The sequence below is a fragment of the Perca fluviatilis genome, chromosome 21 (genome assembly GCF_010015445.1).
Source record: "Perca fluviatilis chromosome 21, GENO_Pfluv_1.0, whole genome shotgun sequence".
In the NCBI taxonomy this organism is placed as follows: Eukaryota; Metazoa; Chordata; class Actinopteri; order Perciformes; family Percidae; genus Perca; species Perca fluviatilis.
The window spans coordinates 4,152,750-4,171,677 of NC_053132.1; the positions used below are offsets into that span (position 1 = coordinate 4,152,750).

Sequence of the window (18,928 nt, forward strand, 5' to 3'; positions counted from 1 at the left end):
GGGACCATAGGCAGGCTGGGGGAACTCATATGAATGTTAAAAAACATTATAAAGTGAAATTTTGATGCCATGGACCATTTCATTTGTTAGTTTTGTTAGTTCCTAACCCTTTACAACACCAAAGTCACACAACAACACTAACTAACAGTTTCGTTGGAGTCTCCTTAGTGCATGTTTAGTGCTACATGATGGATAGATGCTGGTGATCTCCAGATTCATAACTACTAATAACAGAAAACGTAAGTAAAGGTGAGACTGTGATGAGGATGAGTAAACACCCCCCCTCCTGAGGGTCTGGGGTGTTACCTACCAAAGATATCAGCCTCTACTTAACCATAAAACAGTTATTGAATGGGTTGGAGGATTCTGGCTCTTCTGTTGTGTACCGCTGTGATACCTGTGCTTTGGGCTCGCTCCTTCGATGGTTCGAACACACACACACACACACACACACACACACACACACACACACACACACACACACACACACACACACACACACACACACACACACACACACACACACACACACACACACACCAAGACAGTGATATATGATTTATATTTATTTATTTTTTCTCTTTTTCTCTCTTTCTTTCCCTCTCTCTCCTTTACACATTAAAAGGAGAAAATAGTATGTATGTATGTGTGTATTTATATGTATATAAAAGTATATGTATATGTGCATTTATGTTTATATCTTGTATGACCAACTAGCCTCACACACACTTTTACACATCCATCTGCATACACAGTTTTGCTGCTCCTGCGTTTTGCCTCGTTTGCTACATACCCAGCAGTTTGAACTTCTATCCCTTGTTTGTTTTGCCTTCTGTTTTTATTTTTCTGCATTTTGTTTTTGTCATATGTTTCCGTCTTACCTTATATCACCTCTTTAAGCTTTTTATGTGTCCCTGTACTTGTCTTTCTTGTTCTGTGATCACTTTCTTTCACAGTTAAGAAGTTTAATTTGTTCTCTCTTCGCTGTGTCTCGTCCATTTAGAAACCCGCGGTGGTTGTGAGTAACCTGAGGAAGCAGTACAAGGGCAAAAGAGAAGGTTTTTCTCTGAACAAGAGTAGGAAAGTGGCCACAAAGAACATCTCTTTCTGTGTTCGCAAAGGTATGTTAACTTTTTTTGTCAAGTGGACTAACGCTTTAATTGCATGGTAACCAGACATGGTGTGTTTGGACTGCTCTAATCCATTGTGACAAATATTCAGCCAAAGTCGTCATTTTAGGAAAAATTTAACATCTGTTTCTTCAGGTGAAGTTCTCGGACTGTTGGGCCCCAACGGAGCAGGAAAGAGCACCATCATGCACATGTTGTCAGGCGACACAGACCCCACTGCAGGCCAGGTACAGCACACATAACACTGAAGCTACTCTCCTCGTCTCTATGGTGGAATATTGGTTTCTGATCCACGTCCAAGACTTTTACTCATGTAACCTTCTGGGGTTAAATGAGTGAATGCATGAGTTCCACATCTGTGGTCGTCTCATCTGGAATTATCTTCAACTAAAACTTTAAAAACTTAAAGTAAATGTGTGGTAAACCTATTAATTAAATGTGTTTTTATATTGATGTTGGGTTAAGCTGTACTTACACAAGTCTACATCAACTTAAAGGTGCCGTAGGTAGGATTGTGAAAATGCAGGACTTAGCCAAAAAATTTGAACATCGACAACTTCTCAGTCCCTCCCTCAGTTAGACATCCCCCCTCATTGCCCTGATTGGTGCATCTGAACAGGGAGCGGTGGATTTTTGCAAATCCCACTACAGGCTGTAGGTGGTGCCAGAGGAGCTGGATTATTATTATTATTATTATTATTATTATTATTATTATTATTATTATCTGCTACATGTAGTCCTAATGGAACATAGGGTCAGTTTCAGCAGATATGACAGATTATAGTACAGATACAGAATACAGATAGTTAGTTTTATAAGTCTTACCTACTGCACCTTTAAAGACATATGATTAATGAACCTATTAATTTTAATGATTCTACTTCAACCGGATGTTTAATGAGTTTAATAGAATTTTATAAACTAACTGTGGTTCATGTAACTGTAGGAGCCCAATCACTTAAATTATTCACATGGCTATAATTCTATCATGTATTATAACCCACTTTTTTAGATGGAATGTAAACAAATTCCTTATCCTAGCAAAATAAAGAGAGTAAGATTTAGTTTTTCGGCATTTCCGCCTTTAATCATCAGGACAGGTTAGATATGAAAGGGGAGAGAGAGAGGAGGAAGACATGCAGGAAATTGCCACAGGTCAGATTCGAACCCTGGGCCTCAGCGTGGAGGAATAAACCTCTATACATGGGCACGCGCTCTACCAATTAAGCTACCCGGGCGCCAAAGACAAAGTGAGATTGATGGAAGGCTGTGGAACATAATGTTGTCACTGACCGTCTGTTTTGGTTTGTCCAGGTGCTGATGGGGGACTATAGCACCGAGTTTCGTCACGTGGACAATCCTCTGGAACATGTGGGCTACTGTCCTCAGGTGAACCCTCTGTGGCCCCGGATCACCCTGCAGGAGCACCTGGAGATCTACGCTGCCATCAAGGGCCTGAAAGGACAGGACGTACCGGGGATCATCAAACGGTAAGCCTCGGCTCACTCTCATACACACATTTACCACCATGACTGATTTAAATACATAAACATGACTGAATACTCAGCGTAGGGAGTGGATGATAACAGGAACCTGTACTACAGGAACCTACTCCAGACAGAAAGCAAATGAATGTGCAAGGGGGAATAATCAAACACTTGGTTTACTGCCTCTTTAAGTTTAGTTTCCTAATGATGGAGGATATACAGGAATACTGAGAGTAAAAGCTGCTGACTGTTTTGTGACTACTGTTGTTGTTATTGTCAGTGTGGTGAACGCTCTGGAGCTAAAGGACCACTTGAACAAACAGGCCAAGACCCTGTCAGCCGGCCTCAAGAGGAAGGTGAGAACACGGTCCCCATTTGTTACTAGAAATAGGATTGGGCATCAAGAACCAATTCCTACTTGGAATCGTTATGAGGATTTGATTGTTTCAAATCCGATCATCTATTCTAAATTTAACATGCAAAAGGTTGGTTTCCGTAGCAGCCAGGCGCTTGTTGTGTTGCAGCCATGGCGCACAGTAAGCAGCGCTCTAGTCTGGCTTTGTTTTACGCCTGGATAAACTGCAACCCACCATTGAATAAAAAAAAAAAAAACTCTCCTCATTTGTGAAATAAGCATGTGACCCGTTTCAACTCCACTCCTCAAAGAATCGATGAGAACCAGAATCGAAAGGAAGAATCGCAATTGGAATCAGAATCGTTAAAATCCAAACAATGCCCAACCCTATCTATAAAAACTCTAAACCCAAAATATCAACTGGACTTATAATTTAAGAGTTGGACACATTTTGCCAGGTACCCACTTGAATCTCTGCCAAAATGCTCCGGTTTAGGCATCAGTTTGCACAAACAGCAAAAACATATCCGAAATGACTACACCGTCTTGTTTGTTCACAGTTGTGCTTCGCCTTGAGTATGATCGGGAACCCTCAGATCGTTTTACTGGATGAGCCGTCATCTGGGATGGATCCCAAGTCTAAACAGCGCATGTGGTAAGACTATATACATTTAAAAAAATTGATCATCCAAGGACAGGTTTGGTAACTTGTTTTTATTTAAATAAAATGTATTTCGGTGATGAAGGACATTCCCCCACACAAGCCATATTTAAAGCCTCTGACCTCAGTATCTTCTGTGTAGGAGAGCCATACGTGCTGCGTTCAAGAACCGTCAGCGGGGAGCCGTCCTCACCACGCACTACATGGAGGAGGCGGAGGCCGTGTGCGACCGTGTGGCGATCGTGGTGTCCGGCCAGCTGAGGTTAGTACTCACAGCGGTACGCCATTCTTTGACGGGACACATACCTAGGGTTGGGTATGGTTTGGGTTTTTTTCCTTACTGGTGCTGAAACGATACTTTTAAAGTGGTGCCGGTGGCTGAACCGATACTTAAAAAAAAAAAATTAAGTTTAAAAATGAAATAAAAAAAAAAGAAGAGCACAAAACGAGAGTGGGTGACATTAAATAACAACTTGTTGATTGCTCAAAATAACGGTAGGCTAACGTTTCCTGCTACCAAGTGTTATGTTAACTAGTGTCACTACTGATGTGAGTCGAGGACAGGTGTGAGTTACGTTGCGACAATGACCAGATTTCACACAGATCTGTTGTGCTGTTAGCCACAGAATAACAATATAGGTACATTACATGGCAGTACTTTATTATTTAGCATAAGGCATCACATTTTCACGCCATGATCCCTGATGTCCGTTCTAGATTAGAGGCTGAAGTAGCCGACAAGAACCTGCTACCGAGAGACTTCTGTAATGTCAATGCAATAAAAATGGACCTACGTAACGAAGTTGGTTCACTGCTGGCTACGAGTTAGCAATCAAACACAACAAAGGCTGTCCCTTGAATGGCGTTTTGCGCTAACGTTAGCAATCAAACAATCATAGATAGCTAAAACCAAAAGCCATAACTGCACTACTGAGTATTAAAGATGAATCGTGCAGTGAATGTCTTGTATTTGTGGTTTGTCTTTTTTGTGTCTTTCTTTTCCTGTCTGTTTTTATATATATTTTTTATGATGACTTTTATCAGCTCTTTTATATTTATTTATTCACCTGTTTTGCACTTTTGCTGATGTTTTGCACTGATAGGACTGCATCCAATTTCATTGTACATGTACAATAACAATAAAGACTGTTCTATGCTCTATCAGATGTATCGGCTCCATCCAACATTTAAAAGGGAAATACGGTCGAGGTTACAGCTTGGAGGTAAAACTCCGAGAGGAGCTGACGGGGCTCCAGCCGGTGGCGCTGCTGCACAAAGAGATCCTCCGAATCTTCCCTCACGCTGCGCGGCAGGAGAGGTGAGACCCAAAAACCCACTCAATGAGCCCATGTGTGCATTGCAACTTGTAAAAGGTGGAAGATAGGGGGCATATAATCCTCATAAACATTACAAAAGGATGAATAAAGATCTCATAAAATAAATAAAAGAAACTAAGATACATTCCATTTGAAATTATTACAACAAAAGGTCCACTAAAAGTGCTTTATTTTGCCACTGACAGGCTCAGTGTAATATTCTAAGTGTCTGACAACATTATCGAAAGGATCCCTACAGAGATGGACCTTTAAAACCTCTCTGAGACCTTTCTGTTTAACCAGAAATGGCTCTGAAGTTGCTAGCGCTAAACCCACCAGACTCCATTTAAAAAAACAGTACTTTTAGCGTGTATAGAGCCAACATATTTTCACATGTAAGTCAGTAAACTATTTGTTTATTTCAACCAAAACTAGAGTTGTGATGGTTGGAAAAGTGGAAAGACATGCCAAAACGGCTTTCATAGTTTTATGTAGTTTCTGTCGACTTTGAATTAAGTGTGTTTTACGATGATAAAATGACTGCTTATTTACATGGAGTCTGGTGGGGTTAGCGAACAAACTTTCGCGGATGTTTTAAAAAAGGGATATTACTCTTTAACGGAAAGGTCGACCTCCATAATGTTGTCAGATACTTAATTTGAGTCTGTCAGCGGCAAAACGAGCACTTTTGTGAAGGTTAATACAAGCTGGACAATTCCCCTATTAACTTACATTGTAGCTTGTTTCGGCGCTATCATCTGCAGCGATCTCACTTAATACTGGACCAATGTCAAAGATTGTTGTTCCCGTCAGTCACTCAGACACAAAAACATAGGAAAGAATTGTTTGAGAAAACAAAAAGGTAGTTACCCTTTTAATAAATGATGTGTATGCAACACTATGAACAGAGTCACTAAATGCTCCAAGATGAATAAAATAAAATGTAAAAATATCAATACATTCACTTGACACTTGTTTAAAGAAATGAAATACACAATACTAGATGTGCACGCCTAATTCTGTTGGCTGATGTTGTTTGCAGCTTTGCTACTCTGATGGTTTACAAGATCCCCATGGAGGATGTCAAATCACTGGCCAAGTCTTTCTCTGAGTTAGAGAGTGGTGAGTCACTGCTCATCTCACACACACACACACACACACACACACACACACACACACACACACACACACACACACACACGTGAACAGTACAGGCTAGAGCTGTAATTGGGCCTTAAAAGTTAGGCCCGACAAGACCGGAGCCCGACAGAATGCGGCCCGAGCCTGACAAGTACATTTTGATTGACAGCTTTTTAAAAGCCCAAACCCGTTTAGAGCCCGACATTATTTAATGTGCGCACGCACACAGCTCTTTTGCCAAGAATTAGTCATTTATAAATTTAACATAATTTATTCATGACTAACGTAGACTATAGGCTACTTGGAAGTTGGAACAAAGAAATATAATAAGTCCTCCCAGAGGCCAGCCTCCGTTTCACCTCCTCAGCATCCATTTTCGCACTAATGGAAACGCATCACCGTGTAAAATGATAGAATTTAAGACCGAACCCGACTGACTAAGATCTTCAGTCCGTAAAGGGTTCGAATGAGCTTTCACACCGCCCCAAACCAACCGGACTATCGGAACAAACTCTCCAAGTGCATATACATGCATATCTGCTGAGTCATTCAATGTAACTTTTAGAGCTGCAAATATTATATTAATATTGTCAGCTATTAAATTATTCGCCAACAACAAATTCTCTGATGCGAGCTTGTTAGATGTGAATATATTCTAGTTTCTTCTCTCCTCTGTGACCGTCAAACTGAATATCTAATATATATGTGGTGGACAAAACAAGACATGTGAGGACGTCATCTTGGGCTTTGGGAAACACTGATCCACATTTTTCACAGTTTTCTGACATTTTAGAGACCTAACAACTAATCCAGTCATCCAGAAAATAATAAACGCATGAATCGACAATGAAAAGAATCAAATCAGTGTAATTTATCTTCTTAATCTCTGTTTATCTTCAGCCAAGCAAGCGTTCAACTTTGAAGAGTACAACTTCTCCCAGTCGACCTTAGAGCAGGTATGAACGCCCGTTTCAGATCCTCGTTTACAGACCACACAGCGAAGTGTTTCCACTTGCAGTTCATTATTTGCTGATGTGCCCGCTTCCTGTTGTCCCACCCCTCTCCTCCGTGTCCCCCGTCCCGCAGGTGTTCATGGAGTTCGCCAAGGAGCAGGAGAACGAGGAGGACGAGGTGGGCTCCCTCAGCACGACGTTCCAGTGGCAGCGTCTGCGCCAGGACGGCTCCGTCCCCGTCAACCCCACAGAGAGCATCGTGCACCAGCTCTGAACCCCAGCGGAGGGGGGGGTGGCCGACCGGGACAGAACCACCCCCCCTCCCTGAAACCTGTCAGGCCTCGACACCTGAGGGCTCAGACCAGCACTCGCCCGCTCCACGCAGACCCACGCCCACCGCCCTTAAAGGAACGGGACAGACGTGTGCGGGGGGCTCACTGTGTGTGTGTGTGTGTGTGTGTGTGTGTGTGTGTGTGTGTGTGTGTGTGTGTGTGTGTGTGTGTGTGTGTGTGTGTGTGTGTGTGTGTGTGTGTGTGTGTGTGTGTGTGTGTGTGTGTGTGTGTGTGTGTGTGTGACCCTGGTCCTCTGGTGCTCCGTGTGTTCTCTGACTGGCACTGACCGAGGGGCATGCAGTCTTTCTCGACACGCTCGTGCAACACCTCTTCATATCAGTGTTTTTTTTTTTTTTTAAATCTTCACAGGGAGTCGGTAAAAGGAAAAAACAAAAAGAATATATAAATAATATATAATATTTATGCTTCGCAACCCCTTCCATCCGTCCTCCTCTGCGTGATGCATTTGCGTGTGTTCGCTCGTCTCTTCACATGTTTTTGTCTGTCGTGTTTGTGAAGCTGTTTTTTTTTTTTTTTACCAGAAACTGGGATCCATCCGCGATCGTACCAAAGCAGCACATCTCTGACCCACACCTCCTCACACTTTAACCCTCCTGGTGTCCTCGGGGTCAAATTTGACCCATTTTCAAAAAGTTTTCTATATCAGAACATTTGGGTTTCTTTCAACCAAACTGTCAAAGAAAATAGAAAAAACACAGATGAAAAAAAAAAAAGGGATAAAATAGCTCATCTAGTAGAGCGTGCGCCCCGTAGAGGCTCAGTCCTCGCCAGCGGCCCGGGTTCCAATCTGACCCGTTGCCCTTTGATGCACGTCATCCACCCTCTCTCTCTCTCTCTCTCTTTCCCCCGTTCCTTGTATCTCTTCAGTTGTTCTAAATAAAGGAAAAATCCCCAAAAATCTTTAACAAAAAAAGAGAAAAAACTTGACCAGACATCTGGTAAAGACAAGTCGGAAGCCAACTCAAAGGGTTAAAGTCCTTTTGGTTGTTTTTGGTGTCCGTAGCATGTGCATCAATAGTTGATGCGCAGAAGTTCTTAATATTGATGTGTGCCAGAGGAATGAGGCTCATTTATTAAAACTAGAGCTGCAAAGATTTAATCTGTTAGTTGTCAACTGTTAAATTAAACGCCAGCTATTCTGATAAAAATAATGATAAATCTCTGATTCCAGCATCTTAAACGTGAATATCTTCTAGTTTCTTCTCTCCTCTGTGACAGGAGAATGAAGACCTTTTTAATTGTGGCAAAAAACAAGACATCTGAGGACGTCGTCTTGGGCTTTTTGGGAAACACCGGTACACATTTTTCACTGTTTTCTGACATTTTAGAGACTGAACAACTCATCAATTAATCCAGAAAATGATTGACAGATTAAATAATCATTAGTTTCAGCCCTAGCTGAAACACTAGAGAAGAGAGACGCTACAGCTAGGGCTGGCTATGTTCAAAAATATTGGATACCGGTACCAATACCATGACTTCAATCCCGGTTCCTAAACGATACGTTTTTTCGGTACCAATTTTTATAAAACGTAAAGAAACCACAACATTACGGCACAAATCTTTTTATTTTCCAGCTCCTACTATGTGAGCCCCGTCTCTGTGTAACATCGAGTTCTTCGTGCGTGTCTCTACAACGTGTAACATTAGACAGCCAATCACAGACAGATCTCGGGAGAAGCGTGCTGCGTGCTGATTGGCTCACTGACGCTGATGAGATGTACTCCTTAGGTATTGAATGATGAGACATTTTTCCATACTTTAGAGGCAGTTCAGTCGGTGCCTAAAAAGAATTGAGTTCAGTAAGCAGCCCTAGGTCTCCCCACAGCCCTGTACTTACCAAACAAGGTCTGAGTCCCAGAGTCCCTTCTCCTGGTTTTACACCAGCATGCTCATCTCACCGTCCACACATTTAGAAACTCCACATTCAGCACGCACGCTCACGGCGAGCTCGGTTATTTGTTAAATGAGGCAGACAGATGTTGGGATGAGGAGGGGTTTTTGGGGGTAGATGATCTCAGAATATATGCACGCCAGTACATGTAGCACACTGCCCTCGTCAGACATTAGCCAGGTCCGCTGACCTCCATCTTGGGACAGGTGGAGCTTGAAGTAGTGTTCACATTTAGATGGAGCTTTTTGAAACGGTCCCAGCCAGGTCGTTATCACAGATTTTGAATGTACCCTGGAGACGAAGGTTTGTAACTCAGCAGTGTCGCTCGGTTTCACTTTTGTGCCACTTTTAATCATGCAGCTGTTTTGTTAACTATCGTGTGTGTGTGTGTGTGTGTGTGTGTGTGTGTGTGTGTGGTGTGTGTGTAGCTGTGGATATATCTGCATCATCTACCGTTTGTACAAGCCGGTGCGTTGTTGGCGTAATACTGAAAAATTGTAATTATTTTTTTTTTCATGACATTCAGGTGAGACGTTAAAGGGAATTTAAGACACTTTGTTGGACAGACTTGAGAAACCTTTTATTTAGTTAGTGATCATAAAGCGAGTTTAGAGGGTGATTTTTGTCTACAACAACTAACTGGGCAGCTTCCTCTGTACATCTCTTTACTTGATAGAGTGAGCCGTTACGTCTGCCGGCTAGGTTGAATACACGCAGGTGGACAAAATAACAGGAACAGTTATTAAGCAATTTAATGCGACCAATGCTCTGGCCTCCAAAAAAAAAAACATTCTAAGCTTCACAGAGAAATAGTTTGTTGCAGGGGGATTGTCCAGGATTTAACCCCACTGCCAGGTGTGTTTGTTTTGTCCACATCTGTTTAAACAAAAAAAAAAGAAGTCCTATCATCTCATGAGTTTTTGTGAGGGGGAGGAGTTGGTCCACAGAACAGCCGTGGAGCCGAAGCTGAAAGCTTATTTGAAAGACAGCTGAAGGTTTTTGATATAAAGTATAGATGCTTATTTAAATAAAACCTCCAACCACATGTGCTTGGTACCGGTGGGTTTCTACACTCTGGGACGAGTTCCTTTCATGGGTTTATGCAGCAGCTTCCGTTTATCTAGTCCAGCTCTTACTTGCTCTATTTTACGGTGGCCCGACAGGGACAAACGCAGCGCAGCTTAATGAAACGCACGCAAATAGACAAAACACAAGCAAATCAAGAAAACAGCTTCATAAATTTGACAGCACGTGCGCAGCATTTAGCAAACACTCTGCAAATACACACAACACAACCAAATACACACAACACAACCAAATACACACAACACAACCAAATACACACAACACAACCAAATAAACAAACTCCAAAAACAAACGATGCAAAAAGAATACCACACAATTACACAACGGAAGTTCTCCAGGCCTCTAGGGCAGGGGGGGTCAAACTCAACTTCACTAAGGGCGAAACTGGAAAATAAGAATCACACCAAGGGGCCATGGAGAGTTTATTGATATGCTTTTATTTAATCGAAGAAGTCAAATATCTTTTGACTGTCTTATTGCATGTGTCATATAGTCTTCTCACTTACAGTTTGGTCCACATAAAGTCCTCAAGGAGTCAGGAAAAAGTTCTTCAGCCAAAGCGTTGCAAAAAGTGACAAAAACTTCGGCAAAAGTGACAACAACGTTGGAAAAAGTTACAAATCGTCAAAAAAATGACAATGTCAGAAAAAGTGACAAAAACTAGGCGGGCCAAAATGTTTTGTGAGTCTAAATTGATATGCGGGCCGGATCATAATTAAAAGTGCGCTTTTTGTTTCTGTATTTGCGCTTTTCGTTTGTGTATTTGGTTGTTGTGTGGTGTATTTGCAGCGTGTTTGCTAAATGCTGTGCATGTGTTGTCAAATGAATGAAGATGTTTTCTTACTTTGCTTGTGTTTTGTCTATTTGCGCGTTTCATTAAGTTGCGGTGTGTTTGCCCCCTGTCGGCCACCGTACTTTTGACCTACTATGTCATCGTTAGCAGAAGTTGAGTAAGTTCATTCTTTTGGGGGGAGGATTTGTGAGTCTGAAGAAGATTGATTTATTTTATTTTTTTCCAAACATTCACTACAGACATTACAGCACATTACACGCACTAAAGCTTCCAATGTGAGTGGCAGTGATGCCTGAGGTCCCTGCACTGGCAGCCGTGTTTTGTCCTTTTAAATGTAAAAACTATTTAAATGCGCACACACACATGTAGCCTTGTTGCCTTTTTATTAGGGGACAAACTGAGACACTGGCTCTGCATTAAGTTGAAAACGTGTGTGGCGAGGATGGGTGAGTGTTTGGGATGTCATTTGAACACTATGTACAGTATATTTTATAATTGCTTTCCCAAGTGCAATGTAGGGTATTTGTTCACAAATGCAAACATTTCTTTGAACTTTGTCGTACTCCGATGATCATGTGTGTTCTGTGGGTTTAACAAGTCCGTTTCAGTAACATGTAGCCGCCCAAATAACATCCGCTTTTTTGCACTTCTCTTACCCCTGCTTCAAGAACAACATAAAAGCATCACAGTTAGTTGGAAGTATTTCACACGAAGAAAACCAAACTATTCTTTGGCTTTGTGGAAAGTTGGAGCTTTTCAGGCAACTGGCAATGAAAGTGGAGCAGGTTTCATTTAGTTTTCCTGGTGGTGGTAAAGTTGCACTATTTCTGGGAAATTTTATAACCTTTCTTTATATTATGCAATCTTTGTAAGATTATCTGTGCACTGATTTTATTTTTTTAAAGACTGTGGTTTAGCTGTGTGCTGTATTTCCCTCCTGTATCACCCCACGTCTGGATGGACACTTGTCGTTATTAATGAACTCTGCGTTCTCTGCACGACCTTTTCATGAATAAATGTTAATCCAAAAGATTGTTTTGCCCTTTTTTGTTAATGATGGACACTCAGCAGAAAGCTCCCAGTGAGTTTGGAACCATGTTGCATGCTGGATGAACACCTGCAAGTCTAAGAAGTTAAATTGTTTTTTTTTTATTTTGTAAATTCCCCCTTATTTATGCGGTTGCATTATTTATGCGGTAATGTTTGGTGTAGCCTGATGCTAGTGAAGTTAACGCGGGCTAATGTGAGATTTTAGGTCAAGAGAGCCCTCTAGTGGCCACACTCAAGAACTGCAACACAAGACGTTCAGAAAGTTTGCGTCAAAGCAGACGTCACCTAAATCACAATCAAATTACTGAGAGAGACATGAAATGGAAAGGGTCTAATGAAAAAGTGATAATAAAAATGTCTTTAAAGATTTGATGCTAATAATGATAACCGTAATAAATACATTATACCAAATTTGAAGGAAGCTAAGGAAATGGGCACCATTATTTTCTCTCTTTTTTTCAGACAATTATAATATAAATTAAATACAGGGTCAAGGCCACACCCCCACCCTCCACCTTGCCCCCCCTCTCTCCTCCTCAATAGCTACAGACACAGAAATGGCACATCCTAAGGAAAGCTCATGGTGGGACTGGCTCTAGTGGCTGTAATTCTGCATCAAGGCTGAATTTTGGGAAAGAGACTTCAAATACAGTATTAGGGGACCACTAAGGTCTATATAAAAGAGACTTCAGATACAGTATTAGGGGACCACTAAGGTCTATATAAAAGCATCCAAAGAGCACCATGTCATGGGACCTTTAAAGTGATGGTTCGGAGTAATTCACCCTAGGGTCCTTTGCACCATGACCTCGAGCCAAACACCCCCCAGAAGCTTTTTTCACCTGGGTCTAACATTGGGCGAGTTAGCGTAGAGTAGCGTTAGCCGCTGAATAGCTTAGCGCAGGGGCTAATGGACCCACGTTTGTATCTCGTAAATTACCCTACTAATAATGCCCGAAATGATACCAAACATCTACAAGTAGTACAAATAGGTTATGCTCTCATAAAACGATGGATTGGAAAGTTTGTAAGTACACCAGAAGTTTCTGAACACTTGCCTGCTGGCTTCAGCTCTCTGTTGCTGCTGCTGCTACCTGCAGTTAGAGTGCTTAGGGCCGTCTATATACACCGAAAAGAGATACAACAAAAATATGTATTAATTTAATGATTAAATAAGGTAATGTCTCCAAACTTACCTCAATTATTACTTGTCTCCTGCTAGTTATATTACAGCACTTACTTAAAAAAAAAGTTAAATTAATAAATATTTTTGTTGCATCTCTTTTCGGTGTTGTAATTTGTAGACGTCCCTAAGCACTCGTCTCACAGCAGCAACAACAGCAGAGAGCAGAAGCCAGCAGGCAAGTGTTATTTACATTATTTATATATATACTATATTATTATAGTATATAATTATTATTATAACTATGTTTTCTGGCACATACAAGAAGTTCCTCTACTCAAAAGACCAAGATTACTTGCGAATAGAACATGCGCAGAACACAAATCAATGTTCCTTTTGATGGGATATGCCGATACGCGTTTACATGACCAAAATGTCGGGTTAGAAAAGGGGTAACCCAGGTAGCATGTTTGGGTTTTTAAAAACCGGAATATGAGCATATTTGGGTTTTTGCCGGTGTTTACATGGCTGTGCGCGACCGGGTTATTGCTAATATTCCGGTTTTGAACGGGTTATTGGCTGCTTGTAAACGTAGTCATTCTTAAAAAAAGGAAGATGTGTTCGGAGTTTTGCCGACCAGATACGGGCAAAAGCTTAATCTATCCGCTAGCGTTGCTCTGGTTGGTTGTAGAGCTATCCTATTGCGTGCAGAGGGAATTTGAAAGACAACTGTTTATCCCGCCCCTCGGATTGAGCCCTGCCAATGGTGTGTTCCCAGACCCAACATCTGATGTGGGACTGTCTTGTCAGACTAGTATGTCAGAGTAAACCGAGTGAGATCACTTTGTAGAATTCCTACCTGTAGGCACAGCCTCACGAGAAGACCTGTTTTGTGTGTCACGCACTTGTGGGGTGTTCTAAAAGAAAAGGAAAAAAAAAAGAAAAGATTTTTTAATCTCCTCACACCTATACCAAAGTGAATTTTGCCCCCCCATGAGCTATAGAAAAGCTTTCTTGCCCTTCTTACTTGATATCCAGTTCGGCCTGATGACTGACTCCTGCCAGCTACTGCATGGGTTGGGGTGTCAGTAGGAGGTGTAGTGGTGACCACAGTGGTGGACCAGCCCTACACCAAATGCATGTAATCGTGAGGAAAATCAAGTACCATGTCGATACCAAGTCCGGTCAGAGGAGACTGTGCTACATGATGATCTTCATCCAACATTTGCCTGAAACTAGCATCCGTTCTTAAGGCGGAGTCAGTCAGTGGAAAAGTCATGCGATTTCTTATATATACATACACCCGTCTGTACACATTTATCACAAGCTGAATAGCATGAATGACTCTTTATGCCTTTAACAAAAGCTCGGGCTGGAGCGTCACACACACACAACAGAACAGACTCGCAAAAAAAAACAGCTTTCCTTTGAACCAAAACCCAGACTGAAGACTTTGCAACTCACTCACCAGGTCCCTCAAGTACTCCGTGAGTGATTTGGGTTTGCAATCCCCTCCAAAAATGCCAATCATGATGGGACATTTACTGCTTTCCTTCAATAAACCTAGAATGGGCCACAGCTGCTGGTTATTACTCTTAAACAATGGGAGCCCGTCAAAGTTTAACTGTAACTGCAGGCAGTGCTTGCTAGGGAGTTTCATCCACACATTTTCAAGAAGGCCTGTTATAGCATTCAATACACCAAAGTAAAAGAAGGCACCTCCTGCTACAGGTAGGATTTTGTAGTTGGTGACTGTTTTGAGGAGAGTCCTCCCTTCTCTTGGCAAATTGGGGTGATGAAAATGTAGGATAGACAACAAAGCAGTAAGTGCAACCATGGTGATATTAAACTCCAAAGCCCAATTGACTAAATCATCAGCAAGGTCAGGTCTATTCTCAGAATGGCCCTCTCTATCATCACAGTCACTGACAAAGTTCCAGTCATGCATCAAGTCATCACTGTCATCACAGTTTACAACGTCTAAGTCATGTACAGTGTGGTCATCACTCAGATCATCGTCAACAAGCTCGTTCTCAATACCTTGCAGTTAACATTTTTGTTTTGTTGGGTTTTGTAAATTTCTTTTAAGGATTATTTTTTGGGCTTTTTTGCTTTTATTTGACAGGACAGCTAGTTGAGAAAGGGGGGAGAGAGAGAGAGAGAGAGAGAGGTGGATGATGAAATCGGATTTGAACCCTGGACCTCTGCGTCGAGACATAAACCTCCTCTAAGTATATGTGCGCTTGCTCTACCCTCTGAGCCAACCCGGCCACCATTTTGTTTCTTTTGCTGCAGAGATTCAATACAAAAAAATGAATGACCCATCTCAGAGCAGCTTTACAGAATGTACGGTTTATGAAAAAACACGACAAGAATTGTCCTGGTACTCCTCTTCCTCTTCCTCGTGAAGGTATTTTTCTTATTTTCTTGTTCATCTACAGTATATTGTTCAAATAGGTCCTCTTTTACTGTACTACCATATGATCATGTGATTGAAAGAACCTCAACACCTGGGTGTGTTTCCTAGAAGGGAATCAGCTGTGATTGATCTATAACTTCAATCAGCTGTTTCTCAATAAATGCATGTATAAAATGCAGGGGATATATTTGTGTTTCAATTTGCAATACGATCAGCTGTTCACTTTGACTTTAGCCTATTAGTTAGGTTTAGAACATGACGTTATCTGTTCTGACATGCAGTGTGAAAGCATTTGTAAATTTGGCAGTAAAAATCCATCGTTTTGGTCTTGGTGGAGCTTGTGTGTAAAAGAAGTTCAAGCATTTTAAATGTGTGTTAACTGTACGCATTTAGTGTCAAAGCAACAAGGAATGTGTTAAATGTATCCTACACAGACGGATGTTGTGCTAACTGTGTTAAGCAAAATCATAGAAAAAGCAGTTTTTCAATAACTCAACCTTTTCTCATCACTGAACAACAGTTTTGATGCCTTCCAGTCAGGTTTTCGACCACACCACAGCACTGAGACAGGTCTTGTTAAAATCTTTAATGACATCCACTTAAACACAGATATTGGCAAAATTTCAGTCTTAGTATTACTTGATCTCAGTGCTGCATTTGATACAGTCGACCATGACATATTACTTGACCGATTGGGAAAACTGGGTTGGTCTTTATGGCTCAGTACTAAAGTGGTTTGAATCCTATTTAAAGAATAGGGACTACTTTGTGTCTATAGGTAATGATACATCTGAGCATACCAATATGATGTGCGGAGGTCCCCAAGGCTCAGTTCTGGGGCCTCTTATGTTCAACATCTACATGCTTCCACTGGCTCAGATTATGGAAAACAACAAAATAAGTTACCATAGTTATGCTGATGACACAAAAATTTACATAACCTTATCGCCAGGGAATTATAGCCCAATACAACAACTGAATATGTGCATTGAACAAATTAACGACTGGATGTGCCATAACTTTCTTAAATTAAATGAAGAAAAAACTGAGGTGGTTTTTGGAGCAAAAGAGAAACGATTGAAGGTCAGCGCTCAGCTTCAAACGACAATGTTAAAAACAACAGACAAAGCCAGAAATCTTGGTGTAGTCATGGACTCAGACCTGAATTTTAAAAGCCACATTAAGAGTTTAGGAAAGTTGTTAAAAGTATTGAAAAAACTGTAATTTCTTTTGTCTAGTTATGAGTTCAAGGTGCTCTAAGCGATGCTGGGTGAAGTATTGTCAAACAACCTCGCCCCTCCCTCCTCCTCATCCTGTTCCCTCCCCCTCACTTCCACGCACTAATACATCCATGGCACTAACCCCACCCAACCCCCACCCCGAAATCCTTCTTGTTGGTTATTGGCTGGAACACCATGTTATGTTTGGTGGTGCAGGTTGGCCAGTTTGTTTTTGTTGGCGTTTGTGGAGCCTGGGCCGTCTACAGAGACTGCGTTTTTTTACAGTGTGTTCAGGGGACAGGCAGCTAGCAGATAGTGAGGAGATGTTTTTTACAGTGTGTTCAGGGGACAGGCAGCTAGCAGATAGTGAGGAGATGTTTTTTACAGTGTGTTCAGGGGACAGACAGCTAGCAGATAGTGAGGAGATGTTTTTACAGTGTGTTCAGGGGACAGACAGCTAGCAGATAGTGAGGAGATGTTTTTTACAGTGTGTTCAGGGGACAGGCAGCTAGCAGATAGTGAGGAGATGTTTTTACAGTGTGTTCAGGGGACAGACAGCTAGCAGATAGTGAGGAGATGTTTTTACAGTGTGTTCAGGGGACAGACAGCTAGCAGATAGTGAGGAGATGTTTTTACAGTGTGTTCAGGGGACAGGCAGCTAGCTGATAGTGAGGAGATGTTTTTTACAGTGTGTTCAGGGGACAGGCAGCTAGCAGATAGTGAGGAGATGTTTTTTACAGTGTGTTCAGGGGACAGGCAGCTAGCAGATAGTGAGGAGATGTTTTTTACAGTGTGTTCAGGGGACAGGCAGCTAGCAGATAGTGAGGAGATGTTTGCTGTATGTGACAAAATATGTTGCAGTCTAAAAAACGCCACATTGCTTAGAGCAACTTTAACTTTTATTTTAGAATAAAGGAGACAATGCTAGACTAAGGCCCTGGCTATTTTCCTGAACTTTCTTCATATAAAGGCTTAAGGGCACCAAACAAGGTTAACAGGCTACATATACTATTAGCTCTTAATTTTGAACAAAATAGTCTGTATAATAAATAGGATATTAATAGTTGATTCCCTGAACATAATATCACAGTTAGTGTAAGACATAGTCTAGAATAAGTTACAGTTAGCTATTTCTATTAACTATTTTTGTATTAAAGTTTAAAGTAACCAGAAATGTTTATAGACTAGGTTCATAAAGTTTGCGTCAATGGAGACATGACAGCATTGTAGCACTTCCGGTAAGTACTTTCAAAATTCAGTGACCCAAACTAAGTTATCACATTATTTTTATATTAATTTACTTTAATTCAAACATATAGGTGTGCACAATTCTTAATTTAAATATTCTAATTGAGTAATCTCAAGGAAATCAAAATCAAATTACTGAGAGAGACATGAGATGGAAAGGGTATAACGAATAACTACTAATAAAAGTGTCTTTAAAGATATTTGAAAATTTGAAGGAAACTAAGGAATTGGCCACCATTATTTTCTCTCTATTTTAGACAATTATAATATAAATTAAATACAGGGAATTGTAAAAACTCAACTTATTGTTTTTTTTTAAACTAGGCTATGTTTAATGAAATAAGAAAAACTGAATAAAAAGCTAGAAATAGTTTGATAAAGAATAGATTGCTAATACAGACAATACCTTTACTGATACCTCTAAAATATGTTAATGTGTACAAATATCTGTAAATAAACAATTACCTCGATCATTCGTAACAATTTCTATTAGTTCGCCATCGCTTCAGTTACTTTATTTTGAAGGTAATCACCGGAAGTCACAGTAGGCTGTTATGTATGCATCGACGCTGGTCTGACTAATGCTATGCTGCAGTTCCCCTATGTGACCACTGGAGGGCAGTACAAATTCATGATTCTACAGAAACTACACTCAGTTTGTACTTTATTAAAACAGACCCGAGTAAATATTCACGCTCGG

At 41.0% G+C, this 18,928-nt stretch overlaps 1 protein-coding gene across 1 annotated transcript in view; it reads left to right on the forward strand.

Moving 5' to 3' along the window:
- The window catches only part of abca5 (ATP-binding cassette, sub-family A (ABC1), member 5), a 41,447-nt gene extending 33,898 nt beyond the window's left edge, over positions 1-7,549 (forward strand). The window contains exons 29-38 of the mRNA XM_039788594.1: positions 1,004-1,121; positions 1,266-1,357; positions 2,445-2,620; positions 2,898-2,973; positions 3,533-3,627; positions 3,776-3,895; positions 4,799-4,951; positions 5,992-6,071; positions 6,990-7,045; positions 7,176-7,549. Of these exons, the coding sequence (XP_039644528.1) occupies positions 1,004-1,121; positions 1,266-1,357; positions 2,445-2,620; positions 2,898-2,973; positions 3,533-3,627; positions 3,776-3,895; positions 4,799-4,951; positions 5,992-6,071; positions 6,990-7,045; positions 7,176-7,316 (1,107 nt within the window). The 3' untranslated portion in view covers positions 7,317-7,549. The remainder of the gene's footprint in view (positions 1-1,003; positions 1,122-1,265; positions 1,358-2,444; positions 2,621-2,897; positions 2,974-3,532; positions 3,628-3,775; positions 3,896-4,798; positions 4,952-5,991; positions 6,072-6,989; positions 7,046-7,175) is intronic.
- The last annotated feature ends 11,379 nt before the right edge of the window (positions 7,550-18,928 follow it).